Source organism: Lagenorhynchus albirostris, chromosome 6 (genome assembly GCF_949774975.1).
Source record: "Lagenorhynchus albirostris chromosome 6, mLagAlb1.1, whole genome shotgun sequence".
Taxonomy (NCBI): Eukaryota; Metazoa; Chordata; class Mammalia; order Artiodactyla; family Delphinidae; genus Lagenorhynchus; species Lagenorhynchus albirostris.
In genome coordinates this window covers 71,916,734-71,935,817 of record NC_083100.1, presented here as the reverse complement: position 1 = coordinate 71,935,817, position 19,084 = coordinate 71,916,734, and the positions used below count along the sequence as shown (strand labels likewise).

Sequence of the window (19,084 nt, the reverse complement as noted above, 5' to 3'; positions counted from 1 at the left end):
ATGCACTATTTAAAGCCACAAAAGCTGCACCATGGGCTCGTAAGTGGAATCTAAAAGGCACAGTATGAAAATAAGGTAAGCATTAGCTTACTTCGATAGTCTCATTTTACTTTAAAATAAAAAAGTCACATAGCTATAGTACTGAATCATTCTTTTTGATTAAATATACGTGGTTCCCCCAAAGGGATATTTCTAAAAATTTCTAAAATTTGTCCATAAAACCAGAATATATTTCATATTCTCTCATCAACCTAACTCAAAATTCCCATTGTATTCAATGGCAGTTTTGCATCTAGAATGATGGGAGAATATGGGTCATAGTCATATCTAATTGGATAGTGATCCAACTTTCACTGTGACATCAGTAACGTAAACTTTTAGACAGCAGCCTTATATAAGGCCTGCCCAATTCAATTGAAAATCTTGGAAATGTACCATATTTCTTTATAGACAGACAAGCAGATGTATGCAATGCACTGTGCTGTAAAGCCATGCAGCAGTATGTAATATGACAGCAGCCAGTGCTACACTTTATGCATTGCTATGACAACCATATCACAACCAAATCACAATGCGGTGTTAGATGTACAGAAATAAACATACCCATACCATATCTAGTCTATGCCTCTCCAACTCCTGGTAGAAAGAGTTGGCACAACATTATGAAACAGAAATCACAGAGTCATGAAACCAATTTTTAACCCCCCGAAAGACACCAATCCCAAAACCAGGAATTTAAGCAGGAATTATACTGGAACTTTTAAAGAAAATATCTTGAAGATTTTTCCAAAAATAGATTTAAGAAAAATTATAAAATGTACATTTCGACAACTGTATAACTATGTGTCTACAGACCTGATGCTTTAGAAGAACAGCTTGTTGTCTTCTCATTTCTTTTTCCTTAAAAATAAGAAACTTTTAAGATGGATTTTTAGGGAAAATTTAGAACATGCAACAAGTATTAGAAGTTCCTTTTCTGAGATTCTACAGTCTTCCATTAGGTTGAACCATATGAAACTGCAAACATCCAATAATTTTTTACTTATATAGTGGCAACTTCATATGGTTCTACCTAATATATAAAAACTGTAGGACAGGAGCAAGGATCCTTATTCAGTAGACATTTAGAGTTAAAATTCAGTGACCTAATAGTAAACACACTTCAATGACCCATTCACTGAACTGACTAGCTAGATAGACAGAGCATATCAGATACAACTGGCACTAAAAAAAAAAAAAAAAAAAAAAAAAAAAGAAAACATAATGAAGCAACCCTCAAATCTAGCTAATTAAAACTCTCTCCACTCTGAATATAAATCCCTAAATACACTCTGGGATTAACAGCATCTATATCATTTCCATCACTGTGTAGGAATGAAAGTGACAAGAGAAAAGGAATCAGCTGGAGATTTTTATGCCCACCTATGATTGAGGGCACCATCCCAAAGGGGTAGGGCTTAATCCAAACAGTTCTGGGAATGTCACCAATTTGAATCATTTTATAAAGATAAAATACGGATTAATTAATATTAAGGCAGCCATTTTGAAAAGGAGTAGAAATTTAAAGAACAAAGTAAGAGAGTCTATGTAGAAAAAGGTAACAAACAGTTCCCTGGTTTTATAAGATATAGCTGTAGTGGCTGTTTCTTGAACCGGTAGGACCACATGGCTGCCCAATTTCAGTAAATAACTATCAGAAAAAATGGAAGGTAGGGGTGTAATGTGTGTCAGGGTGGAGGCTGGTGGGGGAGTGAGGGTCCAACTCTCTTATGTTTCATGCCAGAAAATCAAAACCAAAACATCCCCAAACAACACATCAAGTTACAATATGTAACAATGGCTACTTTTATTATTGGTAAATTATAGCTGATAAAGTTAGGTTTTTGTTTCTGTAGGCTTTTCACTTTTTAATAGTTAAAACAGTTATTAGACATTAACAAAGAGAACGTTATAATCTAAGGAGAGAATTGGATTTGGAACACAATTTGAAACTTAAACATAAATGATACAAAATAGCTCTGGGGAGATCTTATCCATCAAAACTATATACAGGTATTATGCAATAGTTTGCATTTCTGATTTGGTCTGCTATTTAAAGAGCTCAAAGTATCACATATAACCTGTATAACGAAATATAAAAATATACATACAATATACATACAATAAAAACACACACTATACACATGTTTTATCCGTGCTAAACATTTTTTTAGATAGTCATTTTGAGGAGGGCTTTTTTTTAATACAATTGATACTGGTATAATATCATACAGTTTTTATTTTTGAAAAATGAAAACTGATTCTCATCTAAACTAACCTTTATTCGTTTCTCGGCCTCCAATAATTTGGCATTTGCTGCTTCTTCCTTCTTTTTCTTTTTTGCCTGTGCATGCAAAACAGGTCTCAAAGTCATGCAACAGCACCACTGCAACTTGAAAGTAATCTATGACTTGAAAATGGAGCTACATGCCTCACAGGTACAAAACAGCATGGAACATATATGTAAACAATTACAGATTTTCCCACAGTTAATATTGTACTTAACATACTAATTTCATTTCTAATGTATAGATTAGCATTAAGATATAAAAAATTCTTAAATTCATAAGAGTATGTCAGCTTTTCTTGACTTCTTCAAACTCTATTAAAAGTCTGAAATAATTGTTTATTATTTTACATTAAAACTTAATCACAGAAAAAATTTTATGTAATTTTTCCTTTTTTTTCTGATTTTTAAAAGTAAAAAATGATCATAAAAAATTCAGAAGATGGGATAGATTTTAACTGATAATAAAAGTTACTTAAATAATAAATCAGTAACACATTTAAAAATGAACATGTCTATTTGGATTTTTTTAATACTTGAAATTTGAGATAAAGTAATCCATTACTCAGCTGATATAAATGAAACACATTAAATCTGATTTTCTCTAGCTGTATATTGTGATTAAATTCAAGGTTTTTTAAAAAGATAGAATGGAAACTTATAATCTTTCATGAAGTACATTTTGAATATCAAGGTCATGATACCAAATCTGAGCGTCATAATGTTAAAGTCATTAATTATCTAGTAGTTTGATAACTATCCAGTAGCTATTGTTAATTTACTTGAAGGTAGGAGTACTTTTGATTTGGATTTTTAAAATTAATTTGAAATGGTTAAGGAAACATGTGTATATTTCTAGAAGGAATAATCATGTAACATAGAACACTTCAGCTATTTGACACCCTCAGGGAATAAATCGTTTATACCAAGAGTTTCCTGAATAGCTGGGAGGTTATAGCAATTCTGAACATTAAAAGTTTATTTTCACTATTTTGGATGGAAATAATTTTGAGATATATACTGCTTAGATACACTACGCTAAATATAATTTGGCTTTTTCTTGATGACTTGGGGCAATTATCCTGAACATCAGTTATTATACTGTACAGTTCCACAGAGTAATGCCTTTCAGCTGCTAAGGTGTTGAAAATTGCTTGCTATTCAACTAAAAGATTACAGACTCTTGGTAGGCTTTTGAATTCCTATACATGCTGGTTGGAGTTTTTCTGTATTTTCCCTTGCTATCTTGTGGCTATTATTTTACTGATTCCAATATATGTCCTCTAGTCCTATTCCATCAGCTTGTGGGGAAGCAGGGTATATTAGAAGCCAGAAAAACAAGCTGATTAAACTGTTTCTACGTTTAAAATTTACTTTCACTCTTCTAATGTTTTATTTCTAAATTAAAAGTAAATATATGACTATAAGTCCTAATGAGTTTTCTAAAAGTAAAGAACACGAGTTTCAGCACATGAACCTTATGACACCTATACTGGCTGTTCAGAGGTTTCCCTGTTTTCTTCTTCTCTTTTGTCTTATTTCCTGGGTTGTTAGGATTAGATGAGTCTGCTAAATAAGGATCAGATAAGGTCTTACTCTATGCATTATGTTTAAAGAGAGTTTCTGATGGACATATTAATTTGTATAAGTGACAGAATATGTAAGTAAGATTTTTATTTTTGGAGACTTTAAAATATATGACTATATTACTTTAATCATATCACATTTAAGAATTCTACCTCTAGAATTTGCTGGGCTCGAAGCTCTTTTTCCATTCTGATTTGTTGTATTCTCTTAATTTTTTCCTGTAGAAAAAATTATAATAATTTAAGATAATAAAATAAACTAAATATCTAGGTGAAAAGTATTTAAGTCAAATCAAATAAGTTAAGATATAAATACAGAGTTACCAAAGGTTGCCCATGGTGGATGTAAAACTTGTTTAGTTTAACATCATATATAAGTTCATGTCAAATTAATATGGCTTTATAAAATTTCTCAAAACAATTTGTAAAATACAAATGCTAAATATGTATACAGAAACTACATAAACTAACTCATTTAGCCTGTGAATTTTTATAAGTATCTGCAGTTACAATTATACTTAGTTTTAAATAAAAACAGGACAGAAAAGTAGAAAAATAGTGTATCAGGAGTGAGAAAACCTAAGGCCAGTCCTGAGTTACCGTCATTCATACAATGATCTTGAGCAAAGAATAACTACTCTTGTATAAAATAGGGAGAGGTGTTTGCCCTCTCTCACTATGTCATGAATAAATTAAAAATGCTTAAAAAAGTGTGTGGCAGGGGCTTCCCTGGTGGCACAGTGGTTAAGAATCCGCCTGCCAATGCAGGGGACCCGGGTTCGAGCCCTGGTCTGGGAAGACCCCCACGTGCCACAGAGCAGCTAAGCCCGTGTGCCATAACTACTGAGCCTGTGCTCTAGAGTCCGCGAGCCACAACTACTGAGGCCCGCGTGCCTAGAGCCCGTGCTCCGCAATGAGAGAAGCCACTGCAATGAGAAGCCCGCGCACTGCAACGGAAAGTAGCCCCCGCTCACCGCAACTAGAGAAAGCCCGCGGGCAGCAACGAAGACCCACCGCAGCCAAAATAAATAAATAAATTTATAATAAAAAAAAGTGTGTGGTGCCACACAACTGTAATCGATCATCATTAACAATTTCCATACTATAATTTCTTACTTCATATGATAATATTACATTGCTTTTTTTTTTCTTTCTTTTTTTGCGGTACGCGGGCCTCTCACCGTTGTGGCTTCTCCCATTGCGGAGCACAGGCTCCGGAGGCGCAGGCTCAGCGGCCATGGCTCACGGGCCCAGCCACTCCGCGGCATGTGGGATCTTCCAGGACCGGGGCACGAACCCGTGTCCCTTGCATCGGCAGGCGGACTCTCAACCACTGTGCCACCAGGGAAGCCCTTGCTTTTTAACTACTACAATAAGCCAAATTCAGAAATAATCTGTAATATTATTTTAAAAAGGCTTAATTACAATTGAACATTCTAGAGAATGATTCCAATGGCATAATTGGTGTTCACATTGTCTAAATTTAATGTACTAGTTATTGTTTTAGAATTCAGTGATTAAAGTTTGATAAAAGTTTACATTTTGATTTAAAAACATTATCTCATATGCTATCAGCACAATGTTAACAATTTCATGTTCAGAAACCCCTTTGAAAGTCCCAAACTGGTACTCAATAATAATACATCGTTTGCCCCCAAACACCCCAATTTTCCTACTAGCAAATTGCATTTGTCGTAGGATTTCCAGAGCAAACACATTTTATACTGCTTAATGTTATAATACCTGTTCCAATTTCCAGATGCTAGCTGTACCTTTGCAAGCTATACTTTAACGTTTTTAAACATTTCTTTTTATGTACACTGATGTTATTGATCTCAATATATACATACATAGACATACATAGACATGTATACACACACACACATATATGGTAGTGGTGTCATTAGCATTAGTAGAGATAAACATTATTTATAAGTTATTATAATACAGATTCACTTTATAATATTGGGTATCCAACCCCTCAACTGGGCACTCTACATAAAATATCTTATTGATCATGAAAAGAGTTGAAATTATCTTCTTTTTACCTAATAGAAAGCTAAAGTTCCTAGAGAGTAAATATTTTGCCTTAAATCAAATAGTAAATACAGAGCCTTGGTCACATTCCAATGCTTTTGTTCCTTCTGCTTCATAATAATGCTTCTGTAAGCTTCCAGAATATTGTCTTGAGGACTACCTGGTGATACTGGCCTACTAGGTGGAAAAAATAATCCAGAAGCACATGCTACTATTTTATTCTAGATCTAAAGCTGACTTTAAAATAGGCATTATGTAACTGACTATGTGAGTAGACCTAAGCTATACTTTGATTCACTTTGTTGGCAATAAGGAATAAGTCAGATTGTATTCTGAAACTAGCCTCAGATAAATATCTTGACAAAACTCTATGATCAGCTCATTTGTATTAACGTTGCTGAAACGTTGGTACTCCAATGCTTTTTTATTTTTTAACATCTTTATTGGAGTATAATTGCTTTACAATGGTGTGCTAGTTTCTGCTTTATAACAAAGTGTATCAGCTATACAGATACATATATCCCCATAGCTCCTCCCTCTTGCGTCTCCCTCCCACACTCCCTATCCCACCCCTCTAGGTGGTCACAAAGCAGAGAGCTGATCTCCCTGTGCTATGCAGCTGATTTTTTGATGAGCAGCAAAAACCATGTATATTTAGGTTGTAGCCACTTCAAGACTTTAGGGTCACAAAGCTGAATTTAAAGTGCTGATAAGATTTGATGGATCTCTAGCCATTAGGAAATAGGATGAGCTATAAAAAGGTATAATATTTAGAAACAATAGTATTTCACTTTAAAATGAAACATAAACTTATTTATATATATATGTGATATACAGTAAATATTTATATTTTAACAAAAGCATTCATTAGACTAGATATTTATAAGTCAATCTTACAGTGTCTTTAGCAGTGACAATTAACAAACTATTTGGAATTAACAAACTAAAGGAATTCAAGTTTACTGCTGACTACTTTAAATTATGGTAAAAGAGTTTAGTATGCAGTTTGGTGTTTTATATCATCTTTTAAAAAGTGAGCATTTGCTTTGTGCCAGGCACTGTTGCATGTACTTTACATTTATCACCTCATTTAATCTTCAGATAATGCAGTTATTTTCTTTCACAGTGGAGGAAACAGAGACTTAGAGGTTGAGAAATTCATCTAAGGTTACAAAATTCTTAAGTAGCAGAGCCCATATTCAACTCTTACAGTCTGCCTGACTGTAAACTAAATTCTGAATCCCAATTCCATATCAACTCTTTCTAATCATACTGCTTTAGTCAATACTGGAAAGAACCTTCGAGACAGCCACATCAAATCCAATCCAAGCCGTTTATTTAGCAGCTATTTATATAATAACACAATTGGCTTCATTTCATACTCAGAAATAACTACTTGCCATTTAAAAATTTTTTAAAGAATATTAGTTCTCCCCATTTCCTTTCTGCTTTAATGATTACAGTGAATATATGAAGATGGGAGAGTAGTGTACACATTCCCATCTTCAATAAAGTTGAATATCTTGTCATATAATACTTTACCTGTAAGAATTTTAAAATTACTTTATTTACCTATACTTAATTTTGAAAACTACACACAGGAGAGGTACTGTAGATATACAACAGAATGCTGCTGAAATGATGCTTTTTTCATTGTTTGCACTGTAGTTGGCTCTCCTTATCTGCAGGTTTTGTATCCATGGACTCTACCAACCATGGATCAAAGCTAAATTAGAAAAAAAAATTTTCAGGAAGTTCCTAAAAGCAAAACTTGAATTTGCCCCATGCTGGCAACTATTTACATAGCCTTCACATTGTATTAGGTATTACAAATAATCAAGAGATGATTTAAAGTATACAGGAAGATGTGCATAGGTTATATACAAATACTACACCATTTTACATAAGGGACTTGCATCTGTGGATTTTGGTATCCATGGGGGTCCTGGAACCGATCCCTTGTGGATACTGAGAGACGACTGCAGTAATTTTTTAGTAACTCTGAAAGCAATCACAAGCAATGGAGGCAAACCTTATTCTATATAACTTGAATTTAATTTTTTACTAGTATTTTACATGTTTTAGGACAACAACTTTTCTTATTAAAATTTGAATATTTAAGGAATATCCTTCATTTACTAATACATTAATTTAAAAAGTTTGAAAGTTATTCATGATGTCAACTTATATTCAAAGTCTATCAGGATATTAAAAGTACTTATACAATTTACTGTTTGGTAATCAATTTTTTTTTTTTTTTTTTTTTGCAGTACGCGGGCCTCTCACTGTTGTGGCCTCTCCCGTTGCGGAGCACAGGCTCCGGTGGTAATCAATTCTTAAAAAACTTGGAAGTAGAAGACTTCGCTTTAAAATGAGGTGAATTTAGGGACTTCCCTGGTGGCCCAGTGGTTAAGAATCCACCTGCCAATGCAGGGGACACAGGTTCGAGCCCTGGTCCGGGAACTTCCCACATGCCACGGAACAACTAAGCCTGTGCACCACAACTACTGAGCCCGTGCTCTAGAGCCCACGGGCCACAACTACTGAGCCCACGTGCCACAACTACTGGAGCCCGTGCTCTGCAACAAGAGGAGCCACCGCAGTGAGAAGCCTGCGCACCGCAGTGAAGAACAGCCCCCGCTTGCCGCAGCTAGAGAAAGCCTGTGTGCAGCAAGGAAGAGCCAATGCAGCCAAAAATAAATAAATAAATAAAAATAATAAAAATAAAATAAAATAAAATGAGGTGAATTTTAACTAATGAAAGAGAACAACTTTCTAAATAAGATACATAACATTAATGTGAAATAGTTATTTCAGAAATCAAAATGAAAATAATGTACACAGAGAAAGATACAGATAGATCCCCAAAACAATGCCTGTGTTTTAAAAATCAGTTCCAAGGAATAAACATACCTGTTGTTTCATAATCTTTATCTGTTCTTTTTGCTTTCGCTTCTCCTCAGCAGCCATTATTGCTATGATGAAAAATCAAGGCACAGATATCATCAGAAAAGCAACAAAGAAGAGATGCCTCTTATGAATTACCCAATACTCACTCTTCAAGTTTAGGCTACCGTTTAAATCACCCACCTCGTTGTTTTTTAGCTTCTTTGGCAACCCGAGCCTGTTCCTGCTTTTGCAGTTTTCTCAAAAGCTTTATTTGTGCTGCTTGCCTGGCTATTTCTGAAAAATACAAAATTTCAAGGAATGTTATTAACAACTTTACATAACTGCTAACCTACAAACAATACCTGTGAAACTGGTATCATCATGAAGGACATAATTTTTAAGAAAATTGCCAAACATTAGATACCAAGTAGGAGAACCTCAGAAAATGTCATGTTCATTTCCCCTAGAAATTGCCAAACTATTTCATCGAATATGATCCCATATACATAAGAAAAATGATGCCTCTCTTACTCCTCATGGCAAAGGCTAATATAAGTACATTTTTTTTCACATTTCATGTAATCCTCACTTAGTATGAAAGTACCTGCTAATATGTAAAAAAAAGTGATTCAGCTTCAGTCTTAAAAATAACAAAATACATAAAAAAAAGAAAGAGAACCCAAAATAGAACAAAGCCCCCAAACTTAGCATTTCAGTCCGCTATATAAATGGTAAAATTTTTGAATCCATTGATATTTTCATTTATGAAGGAAAGCGACTAAATCTCCTAAATAAAGAGTACAGAATGTCAATGAGTTTTAAGGACAACCTCGTTCTCATACTTTTTAAGGACAAATGTATGAAACTGGGATAGACTGACATAATTAATGGTCCCAAGTCTTCATTCCTTGACTATCCATGCCATTTGTAATGTGACTTTGCGGTCCCCTCTCATCAAGACATGCGTGGAATATATCCTCTTGTTCCTTGATTTTGTGTTCAGCCATGTGATCTTCTTTGGCCAATGGGATGTAAACAGTGTGATGCAAGTAGAAGTCTGAAAGTATACCTGTACTCTTTCTACTCTTTTTACTCTTGTGCCTTGCCCTTTACTATGAGTACAAGTTCGGGCTAGGCTGCCTGAGGTTGGGACACATGGAGGCAGCTGACTCCACTAATGTGAAAAAGCCCAGCCAAGATCAGCAGAGATGCCTAACTGCCTAACTTGCCACCAGCTCATTCCATCCGCACAAATAGGTAATGCTTAGAGTTGTACACCACTGAGGTTTTGTGGTTGGCCTTAATGTGGCAATAGGTAGCTGATACAGAAAAGCATGTAACGTTACACATTTTTCTGCTGGCAAACTTGATCAAAATACTGCTAACTATAAAAGTGGTGTATCATTCATAAAATCATTTTAGAAAATACCACTTTACATTAGACATTGTTTTCAACTTTGTAGCAGGTGAAGAATTTTAAGAAACTTATATTCACTGATAATGAATATGATTAGGTAATCACTTGAGCTCTACTCATAACCTCCACCATTTATTGAACTGTTGTATTAAATTTACATGATCTTGTTTAATTTTCATAACAACCTTATGAGATAGGCAACATTATGCCCAGCTTACAAATGAAATAAACTAAGGCTCCCAGAAGTTAAAGAGCAAAGCTAAGATACACACCCAGGACTTTCTGACTTCACAGTCTATATGTTAACTACTTCTAAAACCCTTAGAGAAATTTAAATGCCTTCAGATTTTAGAAAGAAACTTAACCCTATGTCCTTGTAACAGCTGAGGTGTAGTTGGTTACTACGGTTGATTTCCTATCATGAAGACTTAAAAAAAGGGGAGGGGATATAAGAAGGTTTGATTTTATCTAGGAAACTTGAAGTGTTAATAAAAGATGAAACAGAAGCTGATACTAAAGTATACCTCCAATCTTCCAATAATTTTCAGTATTAAGTTTTAAGCATCATCAAAAATTTCTGAGCCGCATAAAAAGGATTCTCCTGTTCACGAAATACTCTGGGAAATAAAAATGTATCAACTGGCCTGCAGAGTTAGCAAGCTCTGATAATAATACACCTGTAGGACACTGTTCTCATCTATGATAGATCCAGGTAAACATTATTTTTTAACATATAAGAATTGAAGGCTTTCACTGAACTCTGATATAAAGACCTAAATCTGCCTTAAAATGTAAAGGGTTGCTAAGTGGTTAAAAACAAATTTCCTAGAAAAGGTGGCATAAGTATGATGCTTTGTTCCAAGCTAAACTGATGCTTTCTAATAGAAGTTTGGCTTATAATAAAGAAACTTTTATCACATATATTGGCGTATTTTTTTGTATATGAATGTATCAGTCAATTTCAAACTCCACACAAGTTCACAGTAATTTTCATGTTTAAACTCCTGGAAAAGAAAAACATTAAAAAGCTCAACTCATATCTTTTCACTTTAGCAAGGAAGATACAATTTGGATTAATCACTTAAAATTTATATAGCTTAACTTTCACGTTACGAACAGTTGGAGAAAACATGAAAAAAAATGTTAAAAGAAATGAGAGACACTATGGAGGAAGGAGAATGAGCTAGAGACCAAGAAAATTCACTCAGGCTCTGAGGAATAAACTGCTCCCAATATCTTCTCATTTATTTGGTTTATGGTTGCTGAATATATTATTATTATTTTTTAAGATGTTGGGGGTAGGAGTTTATTAATTAATTAATTTATTTTTGCTGTGTTGGGTCTTCGTTTCTGTGCGAGGGCTTTCTCTAGTTGTGGCAAGCGGGGGCCACTCTTCATCGCGGTGCGCGGGCCTCTCACTATCGCGGCCTCTCTTGTGGCGGAGCACAGGCTCCAGACGCGCAGGCTCAGTAGCTGTGGCTCACAGGCCCAGTTGCCCCGCGGCATGTGGGATCTTCCCAGACCAGGGCTCGAACACGTGTCCCCTGCATTAGCAGGCAGATTCTCAACCACTGCACCATCAGGGAAGCCCTGAATATATTATTATTGTAATGAGCATTTGAAATATTAATTTGAAAACTACCTTTCATGGTTGAAGAATTTGTCTCTTTAAATTTCAAAGGTAAAAATTTATTTTGAAATAAAGTTTAGTTTCACTTAGAATTAGGGATATTTTACATATACCACACTTCTTTGATTCTAAGATGCATTTTTACACATGTCTAAAATCAGAGTGTGTGTAGAAATTGGCAGCTCTTTTCTTCCTTAGTGGAACATCTTAAAATACTGGGGCATTGCACAGACTAGGGCATCTCAGATCCTACAATGTATGAAATGGACAAGTGTTACTTGGTATCTCAGAAAATCTGAGATATGAATGGTATTGGCCAATTAAGAAGCAGGTTTATTTAGATAGGTTAAAAGGTTTTTTCATATTCAAACTTTGTCAGATTCTTATTTGTATTCCCTGAGAAATTAGAGACCTCTCAGTTCACAATGCTTGAAAGTACATTCAAAGTTTGCATTTATTTTACTGTTCTGAATCTTTCTTCAAATTAAGTCCAGTTGTTCAGCCTAGTTGAGTCCTTGTACGATGATAATATATAACAGAAACTTATAGAATCCCCTTGGATAACCCCCTCAAACTGTTAATGTAGAAACCTTTTAGAAATAAAAGGGGTGATAGTGATTCATTGCTATTTTCTTTTCTTCCCAAGGAAAAAAAAATACATATTATACCACAGTTGCTTGTACATATTAATAATTATTATTTATCTAATGTTAAATATTTAACATTTATATACATGCGAGAAAGAACATATATACACAGTAAGGTCAAATGTAAAATAATTTGCAAAATGCAACATAATACAACAAGGGAAAAGTATATAACGGAATACAAACCAATTTGAAATCTTGAGGGAGAAAAAACCTTGAGTAAAAGTTGAATAATCAACTTCTATTTTGTAAAAATTTAGTTACTTTTGCAAATATAAAGTTGCCATTTTAGATACTAAGTATTAATGCTATTTGTATAAGATATGCAAAACATGCATGAAGAGCCCAGACTTTGGACATCAGTTAATTTCAAGCTTTCTTATTTTACGCAAACAATGCACATTCCCCACTAGTATACATTCTTTAGAAGAGCCAGTGGTTTATTGACAATACTAACTTTAAAAACTCATCATGTATGGCTGTATCTGTTAATATATTAACTTATTTTTAACCTTCACTAATAACTCTTCAAGGGAGATAAACGTCTTAATAGAAACCAAACAGAATAACTTTTAAAAATATTTTAAAAACATACTAAGACAGAGAAAAACTTATACAACATTAAGTTACATAGCAGGCAATTAACTTACATGCCACTGGTGGAAGTATGAACTGGTGCCAACTTTTTGGAGATAATATTTGCCTGCTATTTACCAAAATTGAAAACGCACACACCCTTTGATTCAGAGATTCTATCTCTAGGATTTTATACTATACATAGCCACACCTGTAGAAGGATGTGAAGATATGTGTAATATGTACTACTGCAGCACTGTTTGTGATAGCGAATGTCAGGAATAGCTAGAACAGTCACCAAAAGGAGACTAATTTAATGAAGTGTGGTAGAATCATACACAGTATCACTCACTATTCAGCCATTAAAAGCATAAGGTTGATTTTTAAGTGCTGATACAGAAAGATGTTCAAGATAAATTAAGTGGAAAAAAAGCCAAGCTGAATAGTATGTACACTATAAGCCATTTATTTTAGAAATCAAAAAGGATATATATGTAATACAACATATTGTATATGCATAAGTATATATATGAGTGTTTGAAGGCATGTGTTATAGGAGTTTATGTACAGTTTATGTATACGAGTCTCTGATAGCCTAACAAAAAACTGTTAATAATGATTCCACTCATGAATATCTTTTACAGAAAGGTTTCTGTTCTATGAGCTTTTGTCATAGATATTTGTTTCATAACAAAAACAAAGGAGCTACAAAGAAGTCAACATTATGATGTTGTTTACAATAAACAAATAAGTCAGGCTTTTCCCCCAGAGAGAACCTATGAGAAGTAAAATCCTGTTAGTCTTCTAAGTTAGTTCTTATTGTTGAACTTTTATTTTACATTGATATATATGTTTATATATATGCTTGTGAATATAAGACACCAACACATATACTGATATATATTCAGATAGCCTTCACAAGAAGCCCTTCACAAGAAGAGTCTTCCCAGTTGTAACTAGTAACTCAAACTCAGGGCAGGACTGTTTTATTTACGCCAGCTTTTTCTGTGTCAGACATAGCCTGGGAACTTAATGTTAACAATTTATGTACACTTTTTTTTTTTTTTTTTTGCGGTACGCGGGCCTCCCACTGCTGTGGCCTCTCCCATTGCGGAGCACAGGCTCCAGACGCGCAGGCTCAGCGGCCATGGCTCACGGGCCCAGCCGCTCCGCGGCATGTGGGCTCTTTCAGGACCAGGGCACGAACCCGTGTCCCCTGCATCGGCAGGCAGACTCTCAACCACTGTGCCACCAGGGAAGCGCTATGTACACTTTTGAGTCATAAATACATTTGAGGTTATTATGAGCACTTTGTGCTTGATAGTGATTCTTTCTGATGGTCTTAAAATAAATATTTGTGAATTAAATCTATTACTTGGGCATTTTGAAAATATCTGTAATATGTGCATACTACAGAAGAACCCAAAGACTGGGGTTACTTACCAGTAATTGGAGTTCTCTGACTGAAAATTTACTCCACAGATCCACATATTTTGGAGTTATCCCCTTGTACCACCTCAAGGAATCGGGAGCTGTTAAAATGAGAATTTCCAGAAGGTTGGCACAACCTTAAGGCATGTGCCGAGTGCTGGTAGATGCCCTTTCAGTGCAAGCCTTAAAAGCTTATCACCCACCTTTGTAGTTCTCAACACACAGGGTCTGCTGTGTTTATGAATATGGCTCTTGAAAGGAGCTTACCTAATCAAAGAACTCCAGTTACCAGCGGGACTCCTTATTTTCTCATTTTTATTCTAACACAAATATCTACTTTTTAGAAATTGAGAGCAGTGTTAATCTTTCATCAGTCAAAAATATAAGAAATATTTACACTTTTTAATATGACTATTACAGTGTCAGATACGTTCTGTTTCTTACCTTGAGCTTGCAGTTTTCTTAGTAACTTGGCATCTGTGTTATCTAGAAATTCAGCACTGCCAACATTTGGAGGCCGACCCTTCCGACATCTCATCCTGGATTCCTCTCTTGCTCGCTGTCTATCTGGATTTGGTGGTCTTCCTCTACGACACTCCATTGCCCTGATACGGGGAATGACATCCTCTTCTTTCAAAAGACACCACTGCATTCCCTTTTAATTAACATTTTATAGAAATAAAGATTACAAACGAAATAAACACAAGTGATCAATATGTCAGAAAATTCTAGGCAAATTCACAGATATTTTGAAATTTATAAAGCTGGTACAAACTTTAGGAATTTTATTTTTTTAATTAAATTTATATTTATAATTATTCATGGACTTGGCATCGTTTTGATATTCTTAATGAATTCAACTTTAAACACAAAGAGATTTATATCTGTATCTATAAACATATAAATAGATATATATTTTTAAATAACCATTTCTGAACTACAATGACCATAAAGTTGGCAGATATTTGAAAATTAGTTGTGTGATGACACCTCTGTGGATTGTTCTCATGGGTTAACAGTTAAACCAAACATTAAACTATCCAAATAATAGATGAAAGTTCTCTTTATAGAAATATTAGAGCTAATAAATCAAGATGGAATGTAAGAGTTAGAATAGCAGCATCTTGCAATACCTGATGAATTAATGAGTCTAAGCACTGAACTTGAATGGTTGCCAATCACCAAAAGGAGAGACAACCAGACAGACATTAGCCTCCTGATGGAGGTTCACTCAATCACCTATAAATTAGTCTTGTCCCCTACAAAATGAAATCAAATCTAGATTAGACTTAATTACTATAACTTCACAGGAAAAACTGGGTGAGAAGTGTATGGTTAACTACACAGCAAAATCCAGTCGAGGAAATACTACAAATTTCTTCAACAGTTTCTTCAACAAATAAATTTCAAGAGGTAAAAAAACCTGTGGGACAATTAAAGGAGCCTTAAAAGATGTACCAAACAATCCCAAAGTGTGGAGCTTACCTAGATATTGATTCAAATACACGAACTGTTCAGAAACTTTTGACAGTTAAGGGAAACTGAAAATTTGAACAATGACTATTATTTGATGATATCAAGGAACTATTAAAGTGTCATAATGGTACCATGGTACCCTTGTAGACAACAAGAGTCCTTATCTTTTAGAGATATGAACGAAACATTTATAGAGGAAATAACATGTATATTATTTGCTTCAACAAATTATGGAAGAGGAGAAGTGGATGGGGGTATATGTAAAATAATATTGGCCACATGATAATTTCTACAGCCAATGATGAATATATGGTGTATAATTGAGATTTCCCATTATAAGTCTCCTGATGGAAACACATTCACCAGCATAATGCTAGTGTATTATAGGAATAATCCTGTTCAGTGTATAGATACCATCAGTGTCTGGTTTTCATTATCCTTCATATGTCATTCAAAACAAATATATTATTTGTTTGTGATGAGCTGCTTTTCTCTTAAAAAATACATTATTATATTACCTTACTTATTTTCCAAATCAACATGTTCAAATACAGAAAAGGCACCCTTTTAAAATAATCCTTCTAATATAATTGTTTTCTTATTTCTTTTTTTAAAGAGATAATTCCTTTAGTGTGACATTTAAGAAAATGTTTTAAACATGCTTTTTTTCTTAAAAGAATCTCAAACTAGGAATTTAGCTTGAACCACTATGGGCAATTCTGCAACCAAAAATAATCAAAAGTTCTTGAGGTATACTTTATGCCATGATACCTAACTTGGGGCAAGGAGACTATGAATATCTCATTCAATGGGTACGAAAAACACAAATACCACTCCTGCTACCACTACGGATGATGGTTACATTCCACATTCCAAGCACTCTGCTTAGTTCCAGGCATTTTGATTACATTATGTACTTTAATCTTCACAATAGTACTATCTAATACGGTGGATTTTACTGTACCTACTTTACAACTGAGAGAATTCAGGCCCAGTTGAATAATTTCCTAAGGTAAGGAGGCAATAAGGAACAGAACTATGATTTGAACCCAACTGTCTCACTCTCAAACCTGTGCTCTTAACCACTACATGTACTTAACTGATGTCACAAAGATGTTCTTATACTTGATAAATGACTGATCACAATATTCAGCCATGAAAGCACAGCCAAGGTTATGGCAAGGCAAGATTGTGGCAGAAAAAAATTAATGCATATAACCCATATATGTTTAAAATAATATCTATACTAATTCTTTTCAGTAATTGCCAGGTTAAAAATAATTTTACAAATTAATTCTGAGGAAAGTAAGAATTTTTTTGGCTGAGATTTCAATGAAGTCAACAGAAACAGTAGTTGTACCAACTGCATTTTCATGCCATAAACCACTAAGAAGGAAGCCATCGAAACATTTTTATGTTCACCAATATGGGAAGCTTTTGATTAGTTCAGGCTTTCATTTTTCTATTATGCTCTTAGGCACCAAGGCAGCATGCATCACATAAATTGAAAAATATAAAAGTGACATTCGTGACACTTGAAGTAGAAGACAAAGACTAATAAAGGAGTCTGTAAAGGAATCTGCATTCAGTTTTTAAAGTACCTTATTAATAATAAAATCAACTTTTAGCCAAGATTTGAAGGGTTTCATCAATTTATTTTTTTATTCAGTTATAATTTTACAGTTATGTTTTATTCAGCTAGGAAAATATACCTGCCTGTGTCAAAAAAGGAATAGAATATGTTGGTGCCCCAAACTGGTAACATTATAGCGACATTATCATTTACATTTTTGCCCTTGGCATTTATAAAGTAAATGCTTTCTAAGGGAGTTGCATATATTGGACTACATATAATGTCTTTTGACTCCTGGATTTTAGAAAATGAGAAATGGATTGTTAGGAATCTGAAGCTTATATTACAGCTTTAATTCACTGAGTAGCCAAGATAACCATGGGTAAGGAAAAAAAAGAAGCATTTTTCTTAATAAACTTTTCCTTAGGAAAAGCAAATACAATTTACATCACTTGATTCATATGCTATAAATTTTTTGAAATTATTCATCAAAAGAGTAAATTTATTACTTTTTTTCTTAATTTTTAAAACTAAGATAGTAAATGGTTCCTGAAAATAATCTTTCTTGACTAAGATTTAAAAGATATGGATAAAAAGAAAATAGATATTCAACATGATGGAGATGATGGCAGATTAAGTCTCTTATACCATTATAATTCCACTTTCAAGAGTTACTAATTTAAAGCCTTAGCAATAACATACTTCTGTAAACACTACGAAGAGAAGGAAAAAAGGGCTTATGTTTTATTTCAGAAGACTGAACAAAATAATTAAGGTTAAGTGAATGAGATAACTACATTATATACTATACACTCTAATGCATTATACAAGACTACACTGTAAGACTGTAATGTATAATAGAAATAGTTTCCAACTACTTGAACATTTGTTGAAGTACCTACTCTGTATCGGCATAACATTTTCTAAAGGTAAACTAGACAGAGTTCTCTCCCCCAAATGACCAACATTTTTAACTAGGACCCGAGGCTCCGGCTATTCTAATGCAGGTGATTCAAGGACCACACCCTCAGCAGTAATGAATTTGAAAAAGTTTAGAGGTTGGGACAGTAAGTTGCCTCAATTGTCCACTTAAAAAATAATGATGGTCTAGATTAGGACCTGAGAATCAGAGTGGAAAGGAAAGTGAATACTTTAGTCTTTTTTTGGAGGGAGAACTTCCTGGATGTGAAGGAGAGAAGTCTGAATGGAGACCAGAAAGGTCTGGAGAAATACTTGAGAAAACTGGCAAATAAATTTATTGCTTTCAGGTATTTTATACTTTAAAGACAAAATGGAGCTTTAAAGAAAACATTTGAAATGAATTAGTTTTTAAATGTTTTCTGTATTCAGAAATTCAAAAAAGATGCTAAGAAATTTAACTTAAATAGGATTTTCTATTTCAACCTTTCTATTATTCTTCATAAATGATACTCTGAACATCTCATGAGCAACTGCTTTGTTTTCACCTTATGTTATGGACACTGAATTGTCTAGTT

At 34.1% G+C, this 19,084-nt stretch overlaps 1 protein-coding gene and 1 long non-coding RNA gene across 2 annotated transcripts in view; one reads left to right on the top strand and one right to left on the bottom strand.

The window, feature by feature from the left end:
• The window catches only part of BAZ2B (bromodomain adjacent to zinc finger domain 2B), a 390,367-nt gene that overhangs the window by 72,398 nt on the left and 298,885 nt on the right, over positions 1-19,084 (bottom strand). The window contains exons 16-22 of the mRNA XM_060152812.1: positions 14,984-15,194; positions 9,040-9,132; positions 8,863-8,924; positions 4,066-4,131; positions 2,318-2,383; positions 856-900; positions 610-636 (exon numbers count right to left, since the gene is read on the bottom strand). Of these exons, the coding sequence (XP_060008795.1) occupies positions 610-636; positions 856-900; positions 2,318-2,383; positions 4,066-4,131; positions 8,863-8,924; positions 9,040-9,132; positions 14,984-15,194 (570 nt within the window). The remainder of the gene's footprint in view (positions 1-609; positions 637-855; positions 901-2,317; positions 2,384-4,065; positions 4,132-8,862; positions 8,925-9,039; positions 9,133-14,983; positions 15,195-19,084) is intronic.
• LOC132522359 (uncharacterized) lies at positions 16-15,178 on the top strand. Its single transcript, XR_009541179.1, has 3 exons — positions 16-75; positions 2,401-2,477; positions 15,030-15,178. It is a non-coding gene; the product is annotated as an uncharacterized LOC132522359 (long non-coding RNA).